At 37.2% G+C, this 25,782-nt stretch overlaps 2 protein-coding genes across 2 annotated transcripts; both read left to right on the forward strand.

Annotated features, from left to right (window-relative positions):
- The first annotated feature begins 493 nt into the window (after positions 1–493).
- LOC126818415 (endonuclease 8-like 1) lies at positions 494–5,193 on the forward strand. Its single transcript, XM_050545829.2, has 6 exons — positions 494–1,072; positions 1,500–1,619; positions 1,935–2,080; positions 2,373–2,525; positions 2,965–3,020; positions 4,310–5,193. The coding sequence occupies exons 1-6, from the start codon at positions 597–599 to the stop codon at positions 4,862–4,864; spliced, it is 1,506 nt and encodes a 501-aa protein (XP_050401786.1). The 5' UTR covers positions 494–596; the 3' UTR covers positions 4,865–5,193.
- A 2,458-nt stretch (positions 5,194–7,651) lies between these two features.
- On the forward strand, positions 7,652–25,507 carry LOC126819596 (mitochondrial substrate carrier family protein ucpB). Its single transcript, XM_050547716.1, has 6 exons — positions 7,652–7,790; positions 11,561–11,723; positions 13,621–13,760; positions 18,053–18,258; positions 20,601–20,766; positions 21,265–25,507. The coding sequence occupies exons 1-6, from the start codon at positions 7,703–7,705 to the stop codon at positions 21,441–21,443; spliced, it is 942 nt and encodes a 313-aa protein (XP_050403673.1). The 5' UTR covers positions 7,652–7,702; the 3' UTR covers positions 21,444–25,507.
- The last annotated feature ends 275 nt before the right edge of the window (positions 25,508–25,782 follow it).

The following is a 25,782-nucleotide window of genomic DNA, read 5'->3' on the forward strand; positions in this document are numbered from 1 at the left end:
AAAGCGGTATCTATTATGTTGCAGGACATGCTTACTCAGCTTACTTCTTCAAGCGCCCCAAGAACGAGTGCTGCATAAAATATTGTCCACAGGTGGGATTTCTGTTTATGAAATCAAATGAATGCCAGTTAACTCGTCCACACGAAAAGTCTAGTTAAGTCGTCCACAGATATCAAAATAGATTGGTTGAGTCATCCACACGGCATTGGTTGACTCGCCCACACACTTATGGCAAAAAGTATGTTACTGGGCAAATGAATAAAATTATACCAGTTATTGTTTAAAATCCTAAAGAACAAGCCTTTGATTGCTTTTTCTGATTTCTGGGAAAAGGCATGCCTCCACATCGTCCAATAGCTAGTTTCAGCACTCATCTCTTGTAATTTGAACCATTATTAGGTCCATGGAATTATCTCCCTTGAGTCTTGAAGCGAGTTGTTTCCCCTTGCTTTACGTAATGAGATCCGCGTCTTGGATTTATACGTTTAAGATCCCAGAATTCCTTTCGGTAAACAACAACGCGTGTTACAAAAACAAAAACAAATTTTTGTCATTATTTGATAATCTGGTGAATATAAACGGTTGGGTTAACAAGAATGCCGGAAGGCCCAGAACTGCATTTGTCGAGTCGTTTCATCAATACAGTGTGTCGTGGAAGAATATTCACTGGAAAAGTTGTAAAATCTGAAGTCAGTACGAAAAATCCGGACATTGATTGGGATGAAAAGTCATACACGATTTCTTCGTCCTCCAGAGGGAAAGAACTACAAATAACCTTGACGTCAACCGGGAACAATATAAAAAAGAATACAAAGAAAATAGCTAAATTAAAGGTCCCCGAAAATGCAGGAAAATCTCAAAAAATATTCTTCAACTTTGGGATGTCTGGTCGGTTTAATTTTTGTGAGTCTAACGAGATGGTGAAGCATTCCCATTTAAACTTTTATACTGGGTGTAAGCCGCCAATGGTTCTAAGTTTTGTAGACTATCGGAGATTTGGAAGATGGAGAATTGATGACGATTGGGCCCCTGACAGAGGGCCCTGTGTAATCTTGGAGTACCCACAATTTAGGTACGGTGATTAAATCCGATCACGTTTCTTTGGAATTCGACCACCCAATCAACTAACTCATATTTAATCCAAATTCTTACTGAGGTAGTGTCGCACAAAATTTTAATCCAAAATTACAGTTAAATGTCGATATGATTAGAAAGTATTGTACATCAACTAGATTCGATAATTAGCACAAAGACTTCACCACACTTCAGACCTAGGTAGATTTAATCTATAGGCTAATGAGTAACAATGAAAAATAATAAAACCCCAGATCAAAGATTTATTATACCAGTAATAATAAAACCCCAGATCAAAGATTTATAAAAAGGCAATGAAAATACATTGATTCAGCATGATAAATCAATTCTTGGCTGTTAAAAAATAGGGGTTCAAACCCCGATACCAAAGCGTTTTGGTAAATTAATTTTATTGTTTTTAACAGAGAAAATGTGTTAAAGAGATTGTCAGATACAGCATTCAACAAACCTATCTGTGAAGTTCTTCTAAACCAGAAATATTTCAATGGAGTCGGAAACTATCTGAGAGCTGAAGTTCTTTACAGGTACATAATAATTGTGAATTGATGCTGGCAAAAAATAAATTATCTATAGCCGTTTGGAGAAAACCGCCCTCCCTGGATGCATACTGATTATTAATATACATAATTTCATTGCCCTGCCATAATTGTCTTTCTAATTACACACATACGCGTGCATGTGACTAGAATACATGTTGTTAGATTCTATATACAATCCTGCTATAATGGAGATTATTCAGTTGCTTCTCATTGTAAGAGAAGAGATAGCACAAAAATTCCCGGTAGTTAATTTATAGTTTATAATGTGTATACCTGTTATTTTCTACTTCTGTATATTAGAGCTGGTGTACGTCCATTTGATCAAGCAAGAGCCGTTTTAGAGGAATTGGTAGATACTAATTGCAGTGGCGATACAAAGATAAAGAAAGAAAATGGAGACGTACTAGAACTATGTAACCGCTTAGCTTTAGAAGTAGTTCAGTTAGGTAAATATGGCCAGAATATTATTTTATTCATCATAAATCTGTCAAATTTGTATATGGTTGATGTTTTATTGAAAGATGTGGTAATTATTTTTACCTTAAGATATTTGAAATTGATTAATATATTGATTGGTTGATTGATTGATTGGTTGGTTGTTAGATAAATGGAAATATCAAATTGTTTTCAAGAAATGAAATAAACATCGTTTTCTAAAATGTCGGACCACGTGGGGTGGATACACGAACATTCACATTCAATTTATACTTTAGGATAACAATTATGTTTTTACATTAGGTGCTACTGTGTATAATCCAAGTCCCGATGAAGATCATTCTAAATTTACTGCTTGGTTACAGTGTTATTATAATCCTGGTATGAAAAATATGGTTGATCATAACAAGAGAACAATATGGTATGCTGGAGATGCTGGTCCTATGGTACCTAAAGGTAACGCTAGTAGGAATGTGTTGTCGACCACCCATATTTAATGCGGACTCGTTGTCGTTAGAATTGTTGACATAATTTTGAAAACGTTTTGTGATTTTTCTTCAAGATGAATTTTTTATTCGCCCTGGATAACTAATGTTTTAAATCCGGTTTTATACCTAGCACAGATGATCGTAGAAAACGTTACCTAGTGTTTCTGACTATGATCGCTCAGCCACTACTAACGTCTGTAAAATATTTGCATGTCTGACAAAATGTATTAGTGGCTGGGGATAGGGATATAACGATTGGCACCACTGTCGTCAAGTTCATCTTGTAATGATATATGTGTTGTTGTTTTTGTGGTACGACACCGACACGGTTTTCTTAATCTTCCATTAAGTTGTTGTTGGCATGTACAATGTATTAATTCATGACTATTATATGTTTATACTATCAGATATAAAGACAAAGGGAATGAAAAAGAGAGCAGCACAGATCAAAGAAGAAATGACGGTATATAGATATATATATATATATATATATATATATATATATTAAAATCATATACATGTAGTGGGAGGGAAGCGTCGGTGTCAGTGCATAAAGGAAGTACTTTGCATTGATCGAAACGTAACCTTTTCCATGGCGGAATAAGTGTACACAAACGCGGTCTAGTCGTTTACTCCAACTGATCATATTACCATTTTCTTCTCTTTATCTAACTAACTAGTTTGTCCAGAGCGCACCATGGAATAAACGTTACCCGATTTCTCGTCACGTAAAAACAAATCTGCATATACAGTTCCGAAAATCGCACCGCTACATAAACAGTATTCTGAAATAATTATAGTTCTATCATTCCCGATAGTTTTTCCATAGCGATTCGTCTGTCAGTCCCTCATTTCCTATCGACAGTGCAGGGCTTTAAAATCTGTAGGCACCATATTTTGGTACACATCGCCGATAATCCCTCGGGTGCCTATACCGATAAACTTCATTTAAGGCCATTCTAGGTTTACATTGGTTTATAATTTCTATTGACTTCACACTGTCATCTTTATCGACATACTAATAATAAATGAAAGGAAATGGAGTTTAACGTCCTACTGTTCTGCTCCGACTGGGCGAATGAAGACGGGCATACGCCATGTAATGTGCTATGAGGGAAATTTTGCCCGGACAGCGGCGCTATGGCCTACTCTTATATCGAATTCCAACAACCAAGGGGATCTTTTACATGCACGCCAATGTGTACACTGGACCTCGTTTTCTTTATCCCATCCGAACGACTAGACAGCTGTCCTTATCATAGTAATAATAATTATGCTATTTTTTTCGTACAAGTCATCCCATTCATTTTGACAGTTTTTATACTCGGAAGTTCTTAATTACATATTAAGAAAACTTTACATTAAGATAGTACATATTTTTTACTTCTTATATGTAAACACTTTGCTTGTAGTGTCTTTAATATTCAACATCTGATATGTTGGCAACAATGGCATGAAATTCGGTTTTAATCACTTGATTTCGTTTAACGTAAGCGACCTAGTATATGGCCCATCTTAATCTATTCCTGTTCACATATAATTTGACCATTTGGAACGACAGTTGCCCGCTTGTAGTTGTAGTATGCTCATAGTTGGATCAACCATTATAAACATGGGTGAAATAAATTTCCGTTAATCGAACGACAATTAGACAATTTCTTTTAACGATACCATGTTCCGAACAATCTGCTGATACTTCACCTGGTTGTTGACGATGGAAATCAGACTTATATTCTTCTCTTATTTTAACAGACAACAGAAGATGAGAGCCAAGAAGAAGACGAAAGTCCAAAAAAGAAACCAAGGAAAACGTCGAACAAAAAATTGACAACTTTTAATCAGGAAGAAAAAGATAGCCAAGAACATGCTATAAATTCCCCCAAGAAAAAGACAAGAAGGGTTACCCGTAATACTTTAAAAGATTCGCATCAATCACAGACGTCATATTCATCGGATAATCCAATTGTTAAACGTGCGAAGCGTAAAGGAATAAAACAAAATTCTCCTGAGAAAAAAACAAAAAGAGTCACCCGAAGAAGTCTGCAAGATTCAGAACAGCCACAGACGCCCGGTTCTTTGGATATACCAGTTGTTAAAGGTACAAAGAAGGACGTAAAAGAAATAATAAATGATTACAATGAAACGATTACTACTAATAAGTCAGAAGTTGTAGTCATAAAAGAGGATAGCTTGAAGGATAAATTAGAAAGAACCAAGCGATCCTTACAACATAATAATAAAAATACCAGAAAACTTAAAGTACCAAGTACTAAAGTTCGAAAACTTTTATCCAGGCGTAAATTCTGACAAAATGGTGTTTCATAGAACAACTCAATAAACAAACCATCATATAACGTTTTCATTGAATACTGGACTATTTTTAATCGTGAATTTCTTTCTGTCGTCAATTTCCTTTCATATTGAATTTCACAATATAATTATCACTTACACTGCCTGGCAATGAATGTTCCGATATAGATTATGTACTAAGATTTTATACCCGAAGTGTTCAATATTTCTAATTGTGTTATTTTCATAATGATCATATTAATATATTTTTAGCACTATTTGTTTTGATTTGTACTCAACATTTTAATGAAATAGATTTGAAACTAAAAATCTTATAGATTTTGTCAGTTTTTATTACAGTGATTTAGTGAGGGTTTGCGGCACAGTGGATAAATACTATTGTAACATGGACGGGAAATCTTCCTTTGTTCTTTTCATTGAATAAGCAGATTACTTTCCCCCTAGCAGATTGGGTGAATCTTAACCGTGCAATAACTATACATGTTCAATGTTATTGCACTGGACACCTTTGATGGCTTACACTAGTTTTAGTAGAAATCATATAGAGAAGTGGGGTGGGGGGTTTTGTCCAATAACAACAAGCATGTTACAAGTCATTTATAGCACGCTTCATTCGTTAACAGGTTTAACCCCTCGGCCTAGACCTCTGGTTAAACCTGTTAACCCATGAAAGTCGTTCTGTAAATATAACTTAATACAAAATAATTATAAGATCAAATCAGTCGTTTTGAATTCTTACTGTCAATGGTTCTTTAATGCCTACGCCAATTTGTACACGAGACCTCACGATTGTTTTGTTGGGTTTTTTTTTGGGGGGGGGGGGGTTACGGTGACTAAGTAGGTAAGACGCTGGCTCGCTAGTCTGGATGTCGGGTGTTCAATCCCTGTTTTGGCCAAAAACGTTCGCCCAGACTTTTGCGCGTGGTCCCCCCTTGTCAGTAATGTAGGACGGAGGGCCTGACAAGGACAGCTGTCTAGTCGTTCGGATGGAATGAAAAACCGAGGCCCCGTGTACATATTGGCGTGCACGTAAAAGATCCCTTGACAGTTGGAATTCCATATAAGAGTAGGCCGTAGTACCGCTGTCCAGGCAAAATTTCCTGTCTACATTATCCTGGTTCGGAGCAGAACAGTAGGACGTTAAATTTCATTTCATTTCGCGATTTTTTGGGTCCCATCCGAACGACGGGACGCTGTTCTTTGTCAGGTACCATTGACAAAGGAGAAACCACGTTGGTAAATCCCGGAGAACGTCCGACAGTCTATTTTTCAAAATTTTCTTGGGGAGGTCCCCAATGTACTCGCTACTTTGGCGCTCACAAGGGGAATTCGTTGAGTTTCGCAAGTCCGTTCGTTTGACATTTTGTTCTCTGGTCGGATAAACTAGTGATCAGGCGATGGACGGTATCCGGTCAGATCAATTTATCTCGACGATCGGTGCCTGACTGAATACTGTCAGAAAGCAGTTTACCCTCCGTAAAGACTCGTGAGTGGGCTTCGTCGAGATTCGCAAGTCCGTTCGTTTGACAATTTACCTCAACGATCAGTGCCTGAAATACTGTCAGGCTGCATTTCCGGCAACCTGTTTTTCAAAAAAAAAATGGGGAGCCCCTCCCCCACTACCCCTAGTTGAAGCTCGTGCCTTTACCCCCTTGACCTTGGACTTTGCCCAAGCTTTGCCCCCCCCCCCCAATCACCGACGGCTAGCGCCGTCACTGTCTGCTCTGCATGACATTTATGTGCATTACTTAAATTAGTAACGAAGCATATCCAATTTCAACAAAGTCTGTTAATAATTCTTGGAGTTCTGGTCCTTGTTTTACTTTGTAGAACCATGTGCACGTCCGAATAAAAAAAGTTATCATTCGATCTGTATGAATTTTATATGCATTTCTTTAACTGAGTAAAATGGAGACGCCTATCGAATTTCAACAATTTTCGTCAATAATTGCTGGAATTGTGACCCTTGTTTCACTTTGTAGAATATTGTGAAAGCTCGAATAACAAAAGTTTTAATCTGATCAGCATGGAATTTATGTGCATTATCTAAATTAGTAAACTGGAGACGTCCGTCAAATTTCAACAATTTCTGTTAATAACTTCTGGTTCTTAAAAGGTGTAAATTTTTTTGCCAAAATTGGTGGGCAGAGGAAAGGTACATAACTACTGTAGTATATTTAGGAATCGAACCACGGTTGTGCAAAGGAGATTTAGTAACAGATCAGCCTATAAATTTATGGACTGCGTTTATTGTTACAGCTCTGTCGGAGGAAATGGCACAGGTGAATTATTCCATTCTCCAGATTGTTTGTTATTAAAATATCTATCTGAAGAATTAAAATACAGCAATGCAATGTACATAAGGTGTAATAACCAAAGCAAGAAATTATATTTAATAGATCCAACTATACATACTTTACAACCATTATCTTAGAAAATGTAGCCTACATTTAGCTTTGAAGTTTGTATACACCATAGTACTAATTTTAACTCAAATGACCATTATAAATTCTTAAAATAAACAAAACAAAATAATTCAAAACAGAAAATTTCATGCTTTTCTCTAAATTTTTTTTTTTTTTTTAATTAAAAGTGTTTGTATTTTAAAACAAATATGCTGGAATCTCAAAGTGTGCGCGGCTTTAGCGCAGTGTATGTATCAGTATGAGTTTTCACCAGTAATAGTAACTCAATACCATGTAAATCATATACAATGTACCTACATATTATTTTCGTCTGCTTGTAAACATAATCAGTCGCGCACGGCAAACCTGCGCAATATGGCGTGGCGTTAACTCAAGCGAGACGGTGAACTAGGAGAGGACTATATGTATAATGTCGGCTACAGTTTCAAAGCAAATACCGAACGAACAAGCATGGCGGTTTCTTCTGGCTGGAACGTCCAATATGTGTGGGGCCTTTGGTAGGTATTTATTTGTATTAATTCGCATTGTTTTCCAACAAAACTTTTCCTCAAAAGAGTCCGATTCGTAGCGCTTAACGGAGGGTAGTATTGATCAACAGAGAGACTAAGTGGATAGCTGAAACGACTGAATATGCGCATGGGCAATCGTCACAGAGTAAATTATGGCGAATGGGTTTTCCATAGTGTAACTCTATCGCATCCACAATCTTTTCGTTTGGTGGTTTGACATAGTTTTATATATGAAAAGTTTTACATATAGGCTAGATTTGAGGGGGCGCGATCGTGTGTATACGGGCAATGACCTCTAGCTAGAATGGCAAGCGCAAAGTTATGTTAGCCTCGGTCCACCTACATTTTAATTACGAATGGTATTGACTTACTTATAGAGGAATATCGACTTATTAAGATAGGTTCAATATCATATCTGGCCTGAATACTGGGGTAAACTTCCGTTCTTTTAATACCCCCCCCCCCCCCGTCTTAAATTCAATAGCCCAGTTGGTGCAGAAACGTTGGACGTTAAACCCCATTTCCTTTTCAATTCATTTAGTTTGTGGACCTACTTTACACACGGTCAATGGCCAGTGGTAAAAATACATAACTTATATAAGTTAATAACAAGAGTCTTAAGTTACACTAATCTACGTGTATAAACGTATAGGCTATAATTTATAATAAATAAACCGGTGTCTGGTTTCCTCCCACTTCTAAAGACCTCTTGAAATAAAATTGAACCATTAGTTCTAAATTACCTAGTTTGTGTCGAGTGGGCGATATGGGCCCCGGAACGATGTGTGCCCCCCACCCCCTTCTCTACCCTCTCTCGGGCCTCGTAAAATGTTTGATCCGATAGAATCTAACCAAGGACATTAACTACCGTTGATAATTTGATTTTGTTTGCTTAATTAGATTTTAAATAATACATTTGAGTGTGGGTGAAGTCGTACAAAATTAGAAATTGTTCGAAAAATCCCAATGACAAATATCGGCTTTTAAATTGAGGTCCGCTAGTAGGAATTCGAAATATATGCGGCCCATAATATCGCTGTCCGGGCGCAATTTCCCCACAAAGCACACTGCATGGCGTAGGCTATGCCCGTCTTGATTATTCGGGAGGGTGCAGAACAGGAAGAAGTTAAACCCCTATTCATTTCCCCTTGTCAGTGCTGCATGCGTTTTGAATGGGATAATTCGAATTCAAAGTACACTGTAAGATGTTTGCATCTCTTCATCAGCTTTAATTTACTCACCATACCTGTATCAACAGAATCCAGGTAAAACAATTTGGAATGTTTCTTTAAGGATTCGACAAATTTACATTTAACATTTATTATAAATTAAAATAAAAGGACAACTATATAATCCTTATCATTTTAGTCAAGTATTTCTGCACTTTCACTCAAGGAATAAATGTAATCCGTGAGCTATCATGTCCAACCACACCAGCTATTATATTCTGATCTCTCTTGGCGTGTCGCTGCATTCTGTACAGGAGTTTCTTAAGCCTGGTGCATACAACGTGCACTTTTAAACTATCGATGCTGTCGAAATACGGCTAAATGTACGACGGTTCAGGGATTGCCACCGGATGAAATCGTGGTCAAGGCGTCAAACACGGACGATATGCTCTCGCAATTTTCGGGCAATTGAAAATAGCTTACAATATTGTCTATGTGCGCGAGGTTTCGTGATAAGGCCTAACAAATAATTACATTTGTGCACGGTTACCCGACGGTTCCTAGTTTATGGGCCTTCCTTTGAAAATAGCTCGTTGTGTTTCTGCAGAAAAAATCCAACACTGAAATTTCGATATTTAGCCCAATTGAGCATTATGTTCCGGAACTTTACTCCGTAATTAAGCTGGAGATGTTAGGGAATCAACAATCTGATTAAATGAAATGAAATGAAATGAAATGGGGTTTAACGTCCTACTGTTCTGCTCCTAACCTGGGCTAATGAAGACGGGCATACGCCATACAGTGTGCTATGAGGGAAATTTTGCCCGGACAGCGGCACTACGGCCTACTCTTATATCGAATTCCAACTGCCAAGGGATCTTTTACGTGCACGCCAATGTGTACACGGGGCCTCGGTTTTTCGTCCCATCCGAACGACTAGACAGCTTTCCTTGTCAGCCCCTCCGTCCTGCATCACTGACAAGGGAGAACCACGCCGGAAAATCTGGATGAACTTTCTCGGCCAATGCAGGGATCGAACACCCGATCTCCAGGCTAGCGAGCTAGCGTCTTACCCACTTAGCCACGTGATCCCCAATCTGATTAAAACACAGATCCTATTTCGTTACGTTTTTTATAGTTTAAAATTTCGTTTTATTTGTCTGTAGTGTAAGCCATCGAAAGTATAAAAAAAACGAAACGAAATATAGATGATATTTTAATCAGATTGGGACATCAATTATAAACATGTTATCGTATTTAAAATAACATGTCAGATCTTACATAATGCATGAATCCATGGCATAATAAGAACCGACTGTGCACCCCAAAGTCATATCCGGATGGCCTAATCCTACTAACGGTTTGTTTAACCATTTAAACACTTAAAGCAATGCCAAAAATATGCTTTAGGTATAATATACGAAAACAGTTGACAATATCAAATATCTACGATATTAGAACATGATGTGTATCCACTATCCAAAATTTTATTAACGGTATTATATTGTTGCTCTGATATGTAAATGCCTACAATTCATTTTACCATAATTAAAACACCACAAACAATGTCAAAAATGAAGTTTATGTATAATATACTCGAACATTCGACAAAATCAATGTCAATTTCATATATTTTTTCAGAATAATTAGAACGGCGCCCTGAAGTGTTTTAATTTTTAAAAAAAAAATCAAAGAAACAAAAAATAATCCGACCTATACTGACCATGTTCCATTTTGGCCGAATAACCGTAAACGCAGACATATTATTTCTATTTTTGGCCTGAGTTGACCCTTTCAAAAGTGAAACTTACCCCCTTCTCTGGTGGAAACCAATACACGGTATTCGGATAAGTGTTACACGAAAAATAATGTTACATTACACCTTAATGCATGTTTAAATGGTTTATAAATTCAGTATTATAACAAAAGTTTTTTTATAGGTAACAATTCCTTGTGGTAGATTTGTGTGAAATTAGGATCGATGGGACGACCAGTGTAAAAATAATATTAGACACAGACACGTTGCAAAGCAGTATTTTTTCCCCCAAGAATATGAATTCTAAGGGTTATTTGGTTACAGGTGAAGGACGTGTTAGCCCGACCCAGATCACATAAATATGCATTTAATCTATGTATAGGTATAGAATTACACTGAATGATTTAAAAACGTTCACTTTAGTTGCATAATATGTTTTAAATAGCTTGGGAAAGAGGCGGATATGACAAGGACCCAGGAGCGACGGCAAATTTTCTTTTAAATATATTTTGCTGGCATTGTTTCATTTCATTCCTACTAAATAAAGAATAATCAGGCAACTCTACCACGGTTGCACATCATAGAGAGCCGGTGGGTGTAATTTTTTAAAAGAAAACAGAAGCGTAGTCAAAGCAGCGTGCAGTCAAGATCAAATTCAATCATTCGGCCGGCAAATAAGGGGGAAGGGGTTTGTGTGAGTGGGAGGGGAGGGGGTTGGGCGGTGGGGGTAACGCCTATCTAACTCTGGAATTATGGAGGAACTGGGTGTTTATAATGTTGATAGAATTAAATACCCTTATTTTTTCAGTCAGTCTACTTTCCTTTTTTTTTAGTAACCAATCCCGTAGATGTGATAAAGATTCGGATGCAACTAGAAAATGAACTGTCAAGTAAACTGGGAAAGTTAGGAGTATTTAAAGATAGATATTATAGAGGTTTCGCCCATGGTGGTGTTGTTATTTATAGAGATGAAGGGATTAGAGGTTTATATAAAGGGTAAGTTGTTTATCAAACAACCAGGGGAAATATTGTTTATAAATTTGTACAACTTTTCAGACGAGCTACATACAAGTTTATACCCATTCTCCCAAATCAATGGGGGAGTGGATGGCCGAGTGGTTAGCGCGTGCGCGTTGTATCATAAAGTCTGTCATTGAGTCAACTGGCGTGGTTTCGATTCCCCGGTTGTACGTGAAAAGGAGTAGGGTCGCCTGTCCAAACTCGTTGGTTTTCTCCGAGTCCTCCGGTTTCCTCCCACTGCTAAAGACCCCCTACGCGCAAGCGAATTATTGAAATAAAATTGAACCATATATGTTAGTCCCGAAATGGCCTAGTTTGTGTTAAACCCCATTTCTCTCTCTCCTTATCGAAAACAGTGAGCGAACAGAAGAAACGGAAACAAACATGTCACTAACAGTTTATTATAGCAAATTGATTTTGTGGTCGACTTTGCTTTTGTTTTTTTTCTTTGATGCTTGCGTTTATTTTCAACCTATCAATGTAACAGATAAATCTTTGAAGCTTGAGAAATACAAACATACTTTTCAGATTTTTATATAATAAAGGACATGTTTGTATAATGGCAACTCCGTATTAAATGTCATATTTCTTGTGTCTTATCTAAGTTAATATATAAAAGAATTGAAGCATGATATAATTCGTTTTATGTTATATGTAGAACATGTTTTCTTACAAATACTGATTATATCTTCCAAATAAACCGCGCCTAATCTATTTTTGTGTTCACGTGCTTGTTATATCTCTGTGACAGAAAAGTCTACATTGCTGAAAGTCAACAAGGGTCATCCTTATCGCGGAACACTGAATATCGAAAATCCGTTAAAAAAATGTTTCTGTCGCGTTAACAAGGTTTTCAAATAATGGAGAGTAACTGTTGAAAAGTGAATTAATAAGGCTTACGGTGGGGGGGGGCGTATATGAAGGAACAGAAGGTTATAGAATGCTGAATATCGATAGAGTTCGTTCTCTCATCGTCCCGTATTTGAACAAAAATACGGACAAAGAGGGTAACCCTGGAACAGAAGTTTGCTCAGCACTGAAAATCGAAAGGCCCCAGTGCTCCACACCACATTTGAAAAATAAAATCAGTTAAAACCTGTATTCTCTATTAACAAGGTTTTCTGAAAGGGGAGGGGGTGGGAACTCCAGGACGATGATGAGCGCTGAAAATCGATACGGATCGTCCACTCATAACCCCAATGCTTCAAATCAAAATTAAAACAAATCCGTTAAAAACTTCAGGTTATTAAGGCTTTCGGGAAATGGGATAAACTCCGAAACGACAGGTCGTGTAGCGCTCAGAATATGTTAAAAACTATGCGCACACATAAACATAATCGAAATCATTCTCATGATGTGAGATTTTCGAGAAAATTATTAGGGGATTTCGAAAACATTAAATTGAGATCGCAGGATCTCGAGGTCTTCTACAAAATTTTGCATGACCCCTATAAGCTCCCGTATATATTCAATATAGAACAACTTACAAAATCCGTCTTTATATAATATACATTAATAGCCCGATTTTCAGATGATTTACTAAGATCAGATTTTTGGTGACTTTAGTATTTTCGCACACTGTATTGAACAAAACATTTTCAGTATTTTATTTACGTCAAATGACTAAGTAATATACCCATCACCTTTGAATGCACAAACCCCGCCAATAGTGGTATATATCACTCAACACTCACAGTTTTAACACCTTAGTGACAAAACAGCCCGGTTACTAACAATTTTAAGTAACTAATAAACATTAGGTATATAAAATGATGACTTTGGTCTGTTGTACCATATATTTTCATTTATTAACTTTTTTGTTCATTAGTCATTGATATCAACTTTACAGTGGAGCTATTGGGTTTTTTTTTAGATTAGCACCGTCTATGTTACGTGATGGGTTTTACAGTGGTTTCAGGCTTGGAGCTTACGAACCAATGAAAGTTCTTTTCGGGGCTACAGATCCCGCCCACACTCCGTTATGGAAGAAGATATGTGCCGGTGCTATATCAGGTATTTATTACACAGTGCTTTGCAAACTGGAGATAGGCTACCTTGTTGTCACTAAGTCACTTACATGTAGTCCTGATTGATTTGATACAGCGCTCATCTCCAGTGTTTCATTGAGTGACTGGGGGGTTGGATGGCCAAATGGTTTAAATATATTAGACTTTATTATAATAAGATCCACAGAATTTGCGGTTCATGACATCTCAGTGTAAGACAGACAAGTCTCTGATCATTTCTACGTAAACTTTAAATTAGATTTTTAAGAAACCATTACCATCTAAAACAAAGGTGAAATGTCGCCAATTTAAGAAAATTATATCATCTTACTTGCAAGAGAACCTCGATTCATTACAACTGTGTTCAAATCATTCCCCTAAAGATGTTGATCATTTAATGCAATTATTTAGTCCAACGCTTGAGGATTTGTTGGATAAACATGCACCATAAAGTGTCAAACTCTTTAGAAAGAAGCCCAATTCACCCTGGTATTGCAACAAACGCCGTGATGCAAGGGCCTGCACTGTGCAGGCGATCAGAAGAACGTAAGTGGAGGAAGTCAGTGAACGTAACAATGTGAATAATCTTTTTCGAAATACCAGACAAACGTATTACAACAATGAAATATTATTATTAAAATCTAAAGAATCAAAAGCTTTGTACACAACTTTATCTACTTTATTAGGTAAATCTTAGAAATGAAATCGGCACTCCCACAAATTCGAAAAGAGCTGATCTGGACAAATATTTCTCAGGTAGAAAATGAGATCATTCCAAGCCATTCTGAGAGACCGTGGGACTAAAACGCTTGATGGAATCTAACCCAACCTGCCTGGTGCTTGCTGGATCCCTTTCCTTCAAAGATTTTATTACAATGTACTGATACCCTTCTTCCTGCAATAACTAAAGTAATCCATTTTAGGCTCCGATCTGGTAAAGTTGCAGTCATAAAACCCTTGATAAAGAAACCTTCACTTGATAAAACATTTTCAAAAACTATCGACCCGTTTCAAATTTGCCATTCCTTTCGAGAGTACTTGAAAAAGCAGTTAAGAAGATACTGTTAGAACATCTGCTTGAAAGCGATCTACTACACAAATTCCGGTCCACTTACCGTCAATCACATGGAACTGAAACTGCGTTAAATCGAGTTTTAAACTATCTAAATCTGATGGTGGTTGATGGCAATCTTGGACAGTTGGATCTTCTCGATCTTTCAGCCGGGTTTGACACTATCGACCACCAAATTCCCCTAGACCGCCCCCAAACATCTTTTGGATTGGATGGTTGTGTTATTGTGGTTCATCTCGTACCTTACAGGTCGCAGGTAGTTTATTTTAGTTTGCGATTCTTTTTCAAAGGAGGTTTTGCTACCATGTGGTGTTCCCTGGGGAAGCGTGCTTGGTCCAATTCTGTTTACATTGTACACGTCAGAGTTAGGGAATCTTATCAACACAACACCCATACTGATGTAAACCACCACCTCTATGTGGATGACACGCAGCTGATAGAAAAGTTAGACCTGCCAGCTTGGAATGTTGTATCCACAAGACATCAAAGCATGGAAGACACAAAATTCTGAAACTGAACGGTGACAAGATCGAAGCGATAGTCATTGGACCACACATTCGTGTGAATAAACTTAATTTTAAACTAATAGTAGTCGAAGAATCCGAATTACTCTCTCCCCGTCAGTCAGAAATTCAGGTGTCCTCATATAGATTCCAGCTTAAGACTAAACAATCATATCAATAATCTTACACGGAAATGTTACTTTCACCGGAAAAATATCAGTCGGATTAGAGATTATCTAACACCTGAAGCAACAAGTACACTTGTTCGCTCCTTAATCCTATCCCTTTTAGATTATTGTAATAGCCTTCTTGGCGGTGTGTTCAAAGAGTCCACCAAGAAGATACAAACGATACAAAACACTGCCGCTCGGATAGTATCTCGTCCTTCATAGTCATCTCATGTATCACCAATATTAAACTCTTTACACTGGCTGCGAATAGAGGAAGGGATGAATTTCAAGATTCTATCACTGACTTTTCAATCTGTACGTATATTACCTAGCACCATCTTATTTAACTGAATTAATTCAAAGTTATAAGCCTTCCCGGAGTTTACCCTCATGTGATCAAATACAATTGGTAACCCCAAAGTGGAGATAGAAGATATTTGGGGGAAGAGCTTTAAGGTTTTTTTTGCTCCATCTCCATGTTTTAAATCCAGACTTAAAACATACCTATTTAAACCTTATATTTAGTTTTAAATTGTGTAGAAAGCACGTAGAACATATTCTAAGTGTGGAATTAGTGCTATACAAATGTTCATATTATCATTATTATTAATAAAAGTATGGCAATTTTGGTATATATGGTAAGTAGAGCCACCCAATCTTACTAGACAAATACTGGATACCCTGAAAAACACCTGGGCAGCGCGCACAGGTCAATTGTCAGCCTTATTATAATGTTTATGTTGATAAATATGATGGCGAGCGGACGGGGAAAAAGTGAGAGACTTAAACGCACAACAGATTCTTAGAGACTAAACTGCGGAAAAAGAAGTGGGTTGGGGATAATCCCAGAATTTACTTAAGCTTCGATATTTATGGTAAATAGACAGCGATTAAAGACAACAGCGTCTTTTATATGCAATGGATTCTCTCTCGGCTTGGCTAGTATCCACTTCTTTAAATAGATTTCTTTTAAAGCTTGAGGTATTTCCTCGCGAATACAATGTTTTGAGAGGGATTTGAAGCAAAGTTTTGATGGATTAATTTCTGTGATTATGTTTTTAGTGCAAATGTATCATCAAATCATCCAGTTTGTACACGTGAAGGCATCTAAAACGTAAAGGATGCCCGCATTTTATTGTTTGAAGTTTCGAAATAATTTATACAAGTAAAAGTCAATATTGATTGTGGGATAGTCTTCGGTCATCGATCATTATTTGTTTCATAAATTTTTCGCGCAAATATTTCAGGAAAACGGGTATGGTAAAGTGGGAACAAAATTATTTGGGAAATTAACCCTGTTTGCCGTCTAGTCGGTAAAAAAAAGTGTTGGAAATCACATGACATTTTAGTCTGAGCCAATCTGCATTGTACGACCGATTCGTACATCGATTATTATATGTGTCATCAATTTTTCGGCAATCGGAATTTCTTTAGACAAGCTAAAACATTGAAAATTAGTGTAATAACTTGTGACCGGGTTCGAGGAATCTAAGCTGGAATTATTTCAGCTTCGGTCATTTCAGTTCTACCCCCTCTCCCACAGCATCTGGAATTTAAGTGAGCACAGAGTGGGATTTAGGTTCTAAAGCCTCATAAATAAGGCTATATTTGGCTACATTCTTGTTGCTGCACTCACGGGCTGGAATAACTACAGAAAAACGCGTTTGTGGTCTTCTACATTTCATCAATTTTCTGGGGAGATATGACTGAAGATATCCCTCGACGGTCCACTCCAGCTTTCGCTAGTAACCGACTCCGTTTTCCGCGGCTTCCAGGAATCTAAACACAATTTTTTCGGCCATTTCTGTTCCCTCTACCCGAATACCTGGAATTCAGGTGGTAATACAGTGGGTTTTCGGTTGCAAAGCCACATAACGCTTTTACGCCGTCTGATTTTCAAAATTCCCTGTGAGAGGCCCCGCCCCTCCCCAATAAGCTCGACGCCGTGCTTTGCTCGCTTGCGTCTGGTTTAATCGGCCACTAAGGAAAATGTTTTTCGGGTTCTCCAATTTCTGCCTCATCAAAGGTGATGGGGGATCCTACGCCTATATTTATAGCTCAGTTGGTGCAAAACAGTAAAACGTTAAACTCCATTTTATTTTGTTCTATTTACAACCTGGCGTTGATATTTCTTTCGAAACGTACCACAGCGCTTGTTACTATAATAAACGGTTCTAGGATTAACAAATTTATTTACTGCAATATATCTGGGATCTCTCCTTAGACATCTCCCATGTTTGACTAACGATTAATGTTTTATTTTATTAGTATGTTGTTCCGCTGATATAAAATATTGACATAACTTGATCAGAGAATGTCCTGCTAGGTAATGTCAAATGTCTCATTAACATGGCTTTGTGTCTTAATTATCACCCACACTGTGCGCCATAAATATTTCTGTACATTATTGAATGAACCATACTGTTATTATCTTTTAATCTGTCAAGATACAGTTGTATTAATTATTAATACAGTTATTAATTAGACATTTATTAGCTTAACAGGACCATAATCAACTCTCGATGCTCGCCTATAAAATTTTGTTTGTTTAAAGGTGCGATAGGAAGTTCAATAGCAACGCCCACTGATCTGGTCAAAGTTCGGTTACAAGCACAGCGTCAGCCTAAGCCTGGAGAAACGCCCAGATATCCCACAATGCGAGCAGCTTTTAAAGAAATTCTACAAAAAGAAGGTATTCGGGGTCTGTATGTTGGCATCGGACCTACTGTTAAAAGAGCCGCCATACTGACAGCCACACAGGTGAGATCGGGTGTTATTTTCCCGTATAATCTTCACCGTTAACTTTAACCCTTAGCACAGATCACTAACACTTGTCTTAATTCTTAAGAAAACGTAAAAAATGATTATTTATTAGATATGTAGCTTATATTAAAGCGGAGCCACGGTCAACCATTTAGCGAAACGCTCGTTCTTAAGGAGATTTCGGGTTCCCTCCCATATTGATGGCCGAGGAATTTCCTCAGGATTTTCCATCGTGGTGTTCCCTTGTCAATGGTGCGGATGTTGGGGGAGTCGAGTTGCTCGGATGGAACGAAAAAACGAGGCCCTGTGTAGATATTGCCTGCACGTAAGAGAACCATGAAAGCTTTTAATATATATTTATTGTACAGAAACATTAATAAATCTACAGATCGGTTTTGACCATGTTCACATTAACGAAGCTGATATAACCATGGCTGCCCCCCCCCCCCCCCCGCCCTCGCCATTACAGGCCTAGTATGAAAAAGTGCCTAGATGTTAGAATGAAGCGAAAAGCCGAGTATCGATGTATGCCATTATCAACACATATTAAAATTTCCCCGAGAGTTGGGAACATTTTCATAATAGCACAATGTATGGCGTATGTCCGTCTTCATTAGCCTCGCTCGTGTTGAAATGTAAGACGTTCAGCTCTATCAATTAGTATCGATCGCGATCATTATAGTGTCATTTCCTGTCACAGTTATGATATTCATCTCCTATTAATTAATCCCAATTAGACTTATATATACATTTATCTATCTCATTTAGAAAATAAATGTTGAAGTACAATAACAAATTAATAAGATACGAACTACATAAAAGGACATCCTCCACTTATTTAGAACTGCATTCTAAAAGTTTCCGGCCTCGCCATGAACGGATCGCCCAAACTCAGCCCGCCTGCTCATGTTGCTAGAAGAGTCTGTTAGCACGTGGTTGACATGCAAAACATGAATTCTATATATAGCTGCCCAATTGCATAACCACCTCATTTGCTCTCATAATTGATAACTGAATACAGAATCATGATTAAGTATCTTCATTTGAAAAAATTTACGTCGACGCCATTTAGGTGAAAACACTCCCTTGTATTGTACAGTGGTGTGCGGAATTTACAAGGGGCTGGATCAGCACTGAAGACGAACCACGGTCTCGTGGCCCTTGTAACGTGACCATACAAGATAAAGTAGATGCTACGTTAGACAGTTACCTACTGCAAATGACATTAGCAAAACATCATATTGTTATTCCGGATGAAACCTGGGTGCATCACTTAGAACCCCTCCCCCCCCCCCCAAAAAAAAGTCAAAGTATGCAGTGGAAGCACGTGACGTCACCAACGCCCCTAAAAGTCAAAAGCACGCCTTCCAGTGACAAGGTAATGACCCCGTTTTCTGGAGCTCCGAGAGCGTAATAACGTTAGATTATCTAAAGAAGGGGCCTTCATCATAAATGGGGTTTAACGTCCTACTGTTCTGCTCCTAACCTGGGCTAATGAAGACGGGCATACGCCATACAGTGTACTATGAGGGAAATTTTGCCCGGGCAGCAGCGCTACGGCCTACTCTTATATCGAATTCCAACTGCCAAGGGATCTTTTACGCGCACGCCACGGGACCTCGGTTGTTCGTCCCATCCGAACGACTAGACAGCTGTCCTTGTCAGGCCCTTCATCCTGCATCACTGACAAGGGGAAACCACGCCGAAAAATCTGGGTGAACTTTCTCGACCAATGCAGGGATCGAACACCTGACCTCCAGGTTAGCGAGCCAGCGTCTTACCCACTTAGCCACGTGATCCCCTTTGGATCCCCGCGTTTGATCATAGAACCAAAACATGCAATATTTTTTTTTCTATATAATATTTTATAAAGACATCGGCATGACCACACTAAACATACAATAACTTACTATATGATTTTCGATACCAGCGTGTGATCATTATAGTGTTTTACTATTTTTAGATGCCGGCGTATAATTATATGAAACGTAAAATATTTTTATTATTTTGTAAAGATACCAGCGTATGATCACACTTAAAAACACCATTTTCAGATACCCGCATATGATTGCACTAAAGCATATTGTATTACTATTTTTAGATACCAACGTATAATCATAATAAGCATATAATATTTTACCATTTTCAGATACCCGCATATGATTGCACTAAAGCATATTGTATTACTATTTTTAGATACCAACGTATAATCATAATAAGCATATAATATTTTACCATTTTCAGATACCAGCATATGATCGCACTAAAGCATATTGTATTACCATTTTTAGATACCAACGTATAATCATACTAAGTATACAATATTTTACCATTTTCAGATACCAGCATATGATCATACCAAACATACAATATTGAATCATGAATTAATGAACGAAGGACCAAAGCTACACATAGTATCATCAATGGTTGCAGGTTTGGCTACAGCTATAACAACTTCCCCTGTTGATGTTGTTAAAACTAGGATTATGAATCAACACGGAACAGGTAGGATCCAAGTTGATTTTCTGTCTTTCCTCCTTGCGCCGAGATATTTTGAGCTGTGTCGAACATGCTAGTCGATTTGTACTAGGTCATTTCGGACAAACATATGGTTCAATTTTATTTCAGTAATTCTTTTGTGCGTAAGGGTCTTTAGCAGTTGGGGGAAACCAGACAACCAGGAGAAAACTCATGAGGTAGGACAGGCGAGTCTACCCCTTGTCACATACATACTGGGAATGGAAGCCACGACACTCAACTTAATGACTTGACCCTGGATAGTAAACGGAGGTTTTAGTTATTGGCAAAAATGTGGAAATCTTTCAATGAAGTTTCCCGTCTTCATTAGCCCGGACGATGCAGAAAAGTAGGACGTTAAACACCATTTCATATAAATTCAGTTGCACAGATCTTGCATTTGGCAAGAAAATGAATTATTCTCTAACATTTATAAACCCAGATTAGGCAAATTATTTTAAGTAAACTATGTTTGTTTATTCACAGGAGCTGATAAAACATATACGTCGGCATTTGATTGTTTGTTTAAAACTATTCGATCTGAAGGACCTCTAGGATTATACAAAGGTTTTATACCAAATTGGTTGAGACTTGGTCCACATACTATAGTCACTTTTTTCATATTTGAACAATTACGTCACGGTATTGGTATGAGACCAATCTAACGAAGGCAGCATTTCCGTACAAGATTTTAATAAAGATAAATAATGTGGTGTAAGGTGTTTTATATGGAGATTAATGACTATAGTACTGATGAGAAACTCAAACCGCATTTAATTTCAAAACACAAATCAGTCTTTCAGTGATGTAGATATTCCTAGATAAGTGTGTTTTAATGGTAATATTTTTGGAATGTCGGCAGTGCCAGATTTAGGACAGATTATATGGAAGGATAACGTTGCCAATATTATTTCAATGTTCACGTTGCAAATTGCATTATAATGTCAGCAGTTCAAAATATGTATTTTAGTTTTACAATTTGCAATTTCCATTGCTCCACAATACCAATGTCACAGTGTTAAAAAGCACTATTCAATAATACAAAATATATTTTAGGGTATCGCGGCCAATATTAAATGATCTGCGACAATGTCGTTTCCATTGATTATATGTAAAAAGTACGATGTACAAAGTCCTAATACCGATAATGATAAAGTCAAAATACCTCTAAGGCAAAAGTAAATGTAAAGTTGACGGTTGATCACACGGGTCCCTACTATACAGAGATCTAAGTACATGTATCCATTAATGGGGAATCTGTATGGAGGAAGTCTTAAAAAGATATTTCAATTTATTTATTTATAATTCCGAAGATATCTTAGTTTCCAATTTAGTATGTTCTACTAAAAACCTTTCATACTTATTAATATTGAGTATTTCGTTTCGTAGCTTAGCCCGATATATATAGAACTTAGTTAAAATAATTACATGATTAATGAAGATCCATTCAGTATTATTTATATAATCTGGTTTGTTAGTTAAACCAAGATGTTTGATATGTGTTTTTATATTTATCTTTACATTGCTGCGATCTAACATAGTCTGAAAATGATTCCATATTATTTGTGAAAATGGACAGAAAACAAAGAGATGTTCTACATTTTCTATATTAGATTCGCAGAGGTATTTTAACTTTATCATAACCCGTTTTTAGGACTTTGTACATTGTACTTTCTACATATAATCAATGGAAAAGGCATTGTTGCAGAGCATTTAATATTGGCAGCAATACCCTACCATAAAAATACAGTATAATAGTTATTTTGCACATTACACTTCTCCATTCTGAAATTTGCATAAGAGAAAAATGCATAATAAAACTAAGCATATTAGAACATACATTATATGGGATCTGCAACGAAGCTCAGTTGCATACGGAAAAAATTCCGGACTAGGCCGGAAATTAATAATTTACGCATTTGTCTATTGTGCAAAATGCAGAGTGTAATATGCAAAATATACTATATATTGTAAACGGCTCATGCTTTCAAGAGAGAATGGGGATCTCCATTCCCCCTATGGCCCTAAGTATTATCTTTATCTTACGGGTATGTACTTTTTGATCTTTCCAGGTCTTTCAAACGTGGTTTAATATAAAAAAATAAGCACAAAAGTTGTAATATATTTTAATATATAATATTGTATATCAGAGAAGAATGCTACGAATTTCTTATTTTTATAATCCCACATTTCATGTACTTACACTTAAACTAGATGCGTATATGACCACGTGCATATGGTTTGTTGATATAGTGAAGGTTGAATGATTCGTAGATTTTCCCCATTTTATTTTTTAGGATTTATTTTGGATATTTTATTCCAGATACTTTTATATCATTCACTAATAAAGAAAAATCTCTTATATATGAAAATATATGGCACAAACAGGCCGAAATCGTCATTTTATATACATAATCTTTAGTAATCAAGAGCCACGGTGGTTAAGTGCGTAAGACGCTAGCTCGTTAGCTTGGAGATCGCGGGTTCGCTTCAGGTGTTGGCCGAGAAAGTTCATCGGCATATTGCGTCGTGGTTTCCTGCTGTCAGGGTAGCAGTCCGAAGGGTCTGACATGGCCATCTGTCTATTCGCACCGTAAACACATTGGCGTGCACGTAAAATATTCCTTGGCAGTTGGAACTCGATGTAAGAGTAGGCCGTAGCGCCGCTGTTCGGACAAAACTTCCCTCACAGCACGCTCACAGTAGGAGCAAAATAGTAGGACGTTAAAACACATTTCATTTCATTTTGTTTAGTAATCAGTAGTCATAAGTTATGTGTTATGTTACTAAGGCGTCAAAACCGTGAATATTAGCCAGATTTGTGTATCATAATTAGTCACGCTTCTACACAAATAGCAACACCCTTCTCAGCTGTATATACAAACAATGTGATTATTTGTTTGATTTAATGACAAAAATATAGTGAATGAACAATTATAATCATAATACGATACATATCTTACTTATAGTTCTTATATTGTAATATACTGTATCATTACGTTATCTAATAAAATGTAGTTTAATGTTTCATCTCGTCAATACAATACTCATAATTTGGTTACTTTTCATCTATACTAATATTTGTGACTGTCGTTTGTCTGTCTGTCTGTCTGTGTAACTGCCGTAGATTCATATATGTATTAGATTAGAATGGTGAGCCGAATGTCCGTATTTGAGACTTGGTACGCAAGTCTATGTGTTTGCTCAAAGTTGGAGTATTCATTGTTAATTTAGAATTAATTACCGTTCTACTTTATATCTAATTAATATTACTTTGTTACATATATATACCTTTTGTAATAGGTTATCATATTTCATTAAGTATGAATTGGGTCATTTATTACTAATTTAAGCTGATTTGGTAAGCTCTAGCATATCCAGGATTACTCCAGCGCACAACGTTTTTCCCGGGCAAAAATGGAGGAGCCATAGAATTTTTGTGCGTGATAAAGTTAAGAGTTTTCACGGTGACATTATTAAATATGACCGTTTTAACTAGTTTGCATTACAGAGCTATGGTTGCCACTTATAGGGTGACCCATGTACTCACAGAAATACAGTCCACCGCTGATAGTTCGATACTACCACTGAAGCGTGCACATTCGCCGTGCCGAGACCAACTTTCTGACAGTATGATACTATAAATAGCCATGGCACGTGCAATTCTCTACAAATCGATCAACTATTACAGCCGTAAAAAATTTATTGTTGACGATTTTGAATAGCAGTAAAATTAAGCTTCTTGGTTATTACAGCAGATTTAGAAATTACGTTCGTTTCATTTTTTAAATCGCTTTATCATTAACTGTACCGTTAAGAGCGGCATCTTTTGGTTTAGTACAAATAATATCTCTGAATCACTCGGGTTAGACAGGAACATGATACTAGCAGTAGTTTCATTTTATTTTACAAGCTTCTTAAAACGATTGTTGAGCTACCTAACGTGCTTATTTCTAAATTCAATTTCTTGTTCTAGCTTTCTGTTATGTTTCGTAAAAAAGTAGTCTTGATTATCCCGACCTGTCAATCAGACGTAGAATTGTCGATAGACTGGTTAAGCGAGACTAATTTCAAAACAAGGGCACGTAACCTATCTTTTACTCAAAAGTGTCTGGATGTTATGGACGACTCTTGGAACCAGTTTTCAGTCTATTATTTATACATGATTAATGGTCATAGCTTATTAAGTACAACATGATCGTTTATTTAGTGACTATAATTGTGTGGAACTGATTTGAGGCTTGGCATATATATAAATATTGTGGCGTAATTGTCGAGATATATGGAGATATTTATTTATGGTGGGTCACCCTACCACTTAGCATTGTGTTTATGCCGGCCGACTAACGGTTCAAGATATTTCTTCGGTCCGGTGACGTCAATATGTGAACTGTTGGACTCATAATATTGGATTATGATGATGTGACGATATCAGCGGTAAACGTATCTTATTTTAGACCCTGAGTATTTGTTGCAATTACTTTGTTCTAACAGTCACATACGTTTGTTATTTATGACGTCTACATAATTTCTGATGTGACGGTTGATTCACAGATGTGGTAGAAATCTAAGTAATACCTATCCGGTAGTGTTTAGTATTTGAGAATTTAAAATGAAAGTTACATAAGCTTCAAGTATTTGAGTACTTAAGAAGAACATATATGATGTAAACTTTGTATGTATCCAGTTTGAACAGTTACTTTTAATAAATTTGTCAGGAGTAATGAAACTCGACTTATCAACTTATTTATCCTGTGAACCTGATATGTAAATTCTAACCGCCCACACCTAGACCTCCCTCCTCCATTCCGATTTTGTGCCACAAAAGAGGTGTCGGCAGTTATAGTCTGTCTGTCTGTTCGGGATTGGCGGCTACACTAGGTCTGCCCCGAGTCTGAAATTTGGGGTATAGGGGTCGCTCGGACCGGGGAGTAACATAGGCCAGGTGGCGTTAGTCTACCACTTCCGGTTTCGGAGTTATGACCCCCGAGCGAAACCGGTCTG

The sequence above is a fragment of the Patella vulgata genome, chromosome 4, assembly GCF_932274485.2.
Source record: "Patella vulgata chromosome 4, xgPatVulg1.2, whole genome shotgun sequence".
In the NCBI taxonomy this organism is placed as follows: domain Eukaryota; kingdom Metazoa; phylum Mollusca; class Gastropoda; family Patellidae; genus Patella; species Patella vulgata.

Bases quoted from the DNA above. Each gene is read 5' to 3' on its own strand.
- LOC126819596 (XM_050547716.1), top strand. From the start codon at position 7,703: ATGTCGGCTACAGTTTCAAAGCAAATACCGAACGAACAAGCATGGCGG. The intron at 7,791-11,560 runs GTAGGTATTTAT...CTTTTTTTTTAG, and splicing joins CAATATGTGTGGGGCCTTTG to TAACCAATCCCGTAGATGTG. The intron at 20,767-21,264 runs GTAGGATCCAAG...GTTTATTCACAG, and splicing joins TATGAATCAACACGGAACAG to GAGCTGATAAAACATATACG.
- LOC126818415 (XM_050545829.2), top strand. From the start codon at position 597: ATGCCGGAAGGCCCAGAACTGCATTTGTCGAGTCGTTTCATCAATACA. The intron at 2,081-2,372 runs GTAAATATGGCC...TTTTTACATTAG, and splicing joins TTTAGAAGTAGTTCAGTTAG to GTGCTACTGTGTATAATCCA. The intron at 3,021-4,309 runs GTATATAGATAT...TTATTTTAACAG, and splicing joins AGATCAAAGAAGAAATGACG to ACAACAGAAGATGAGAGCCA.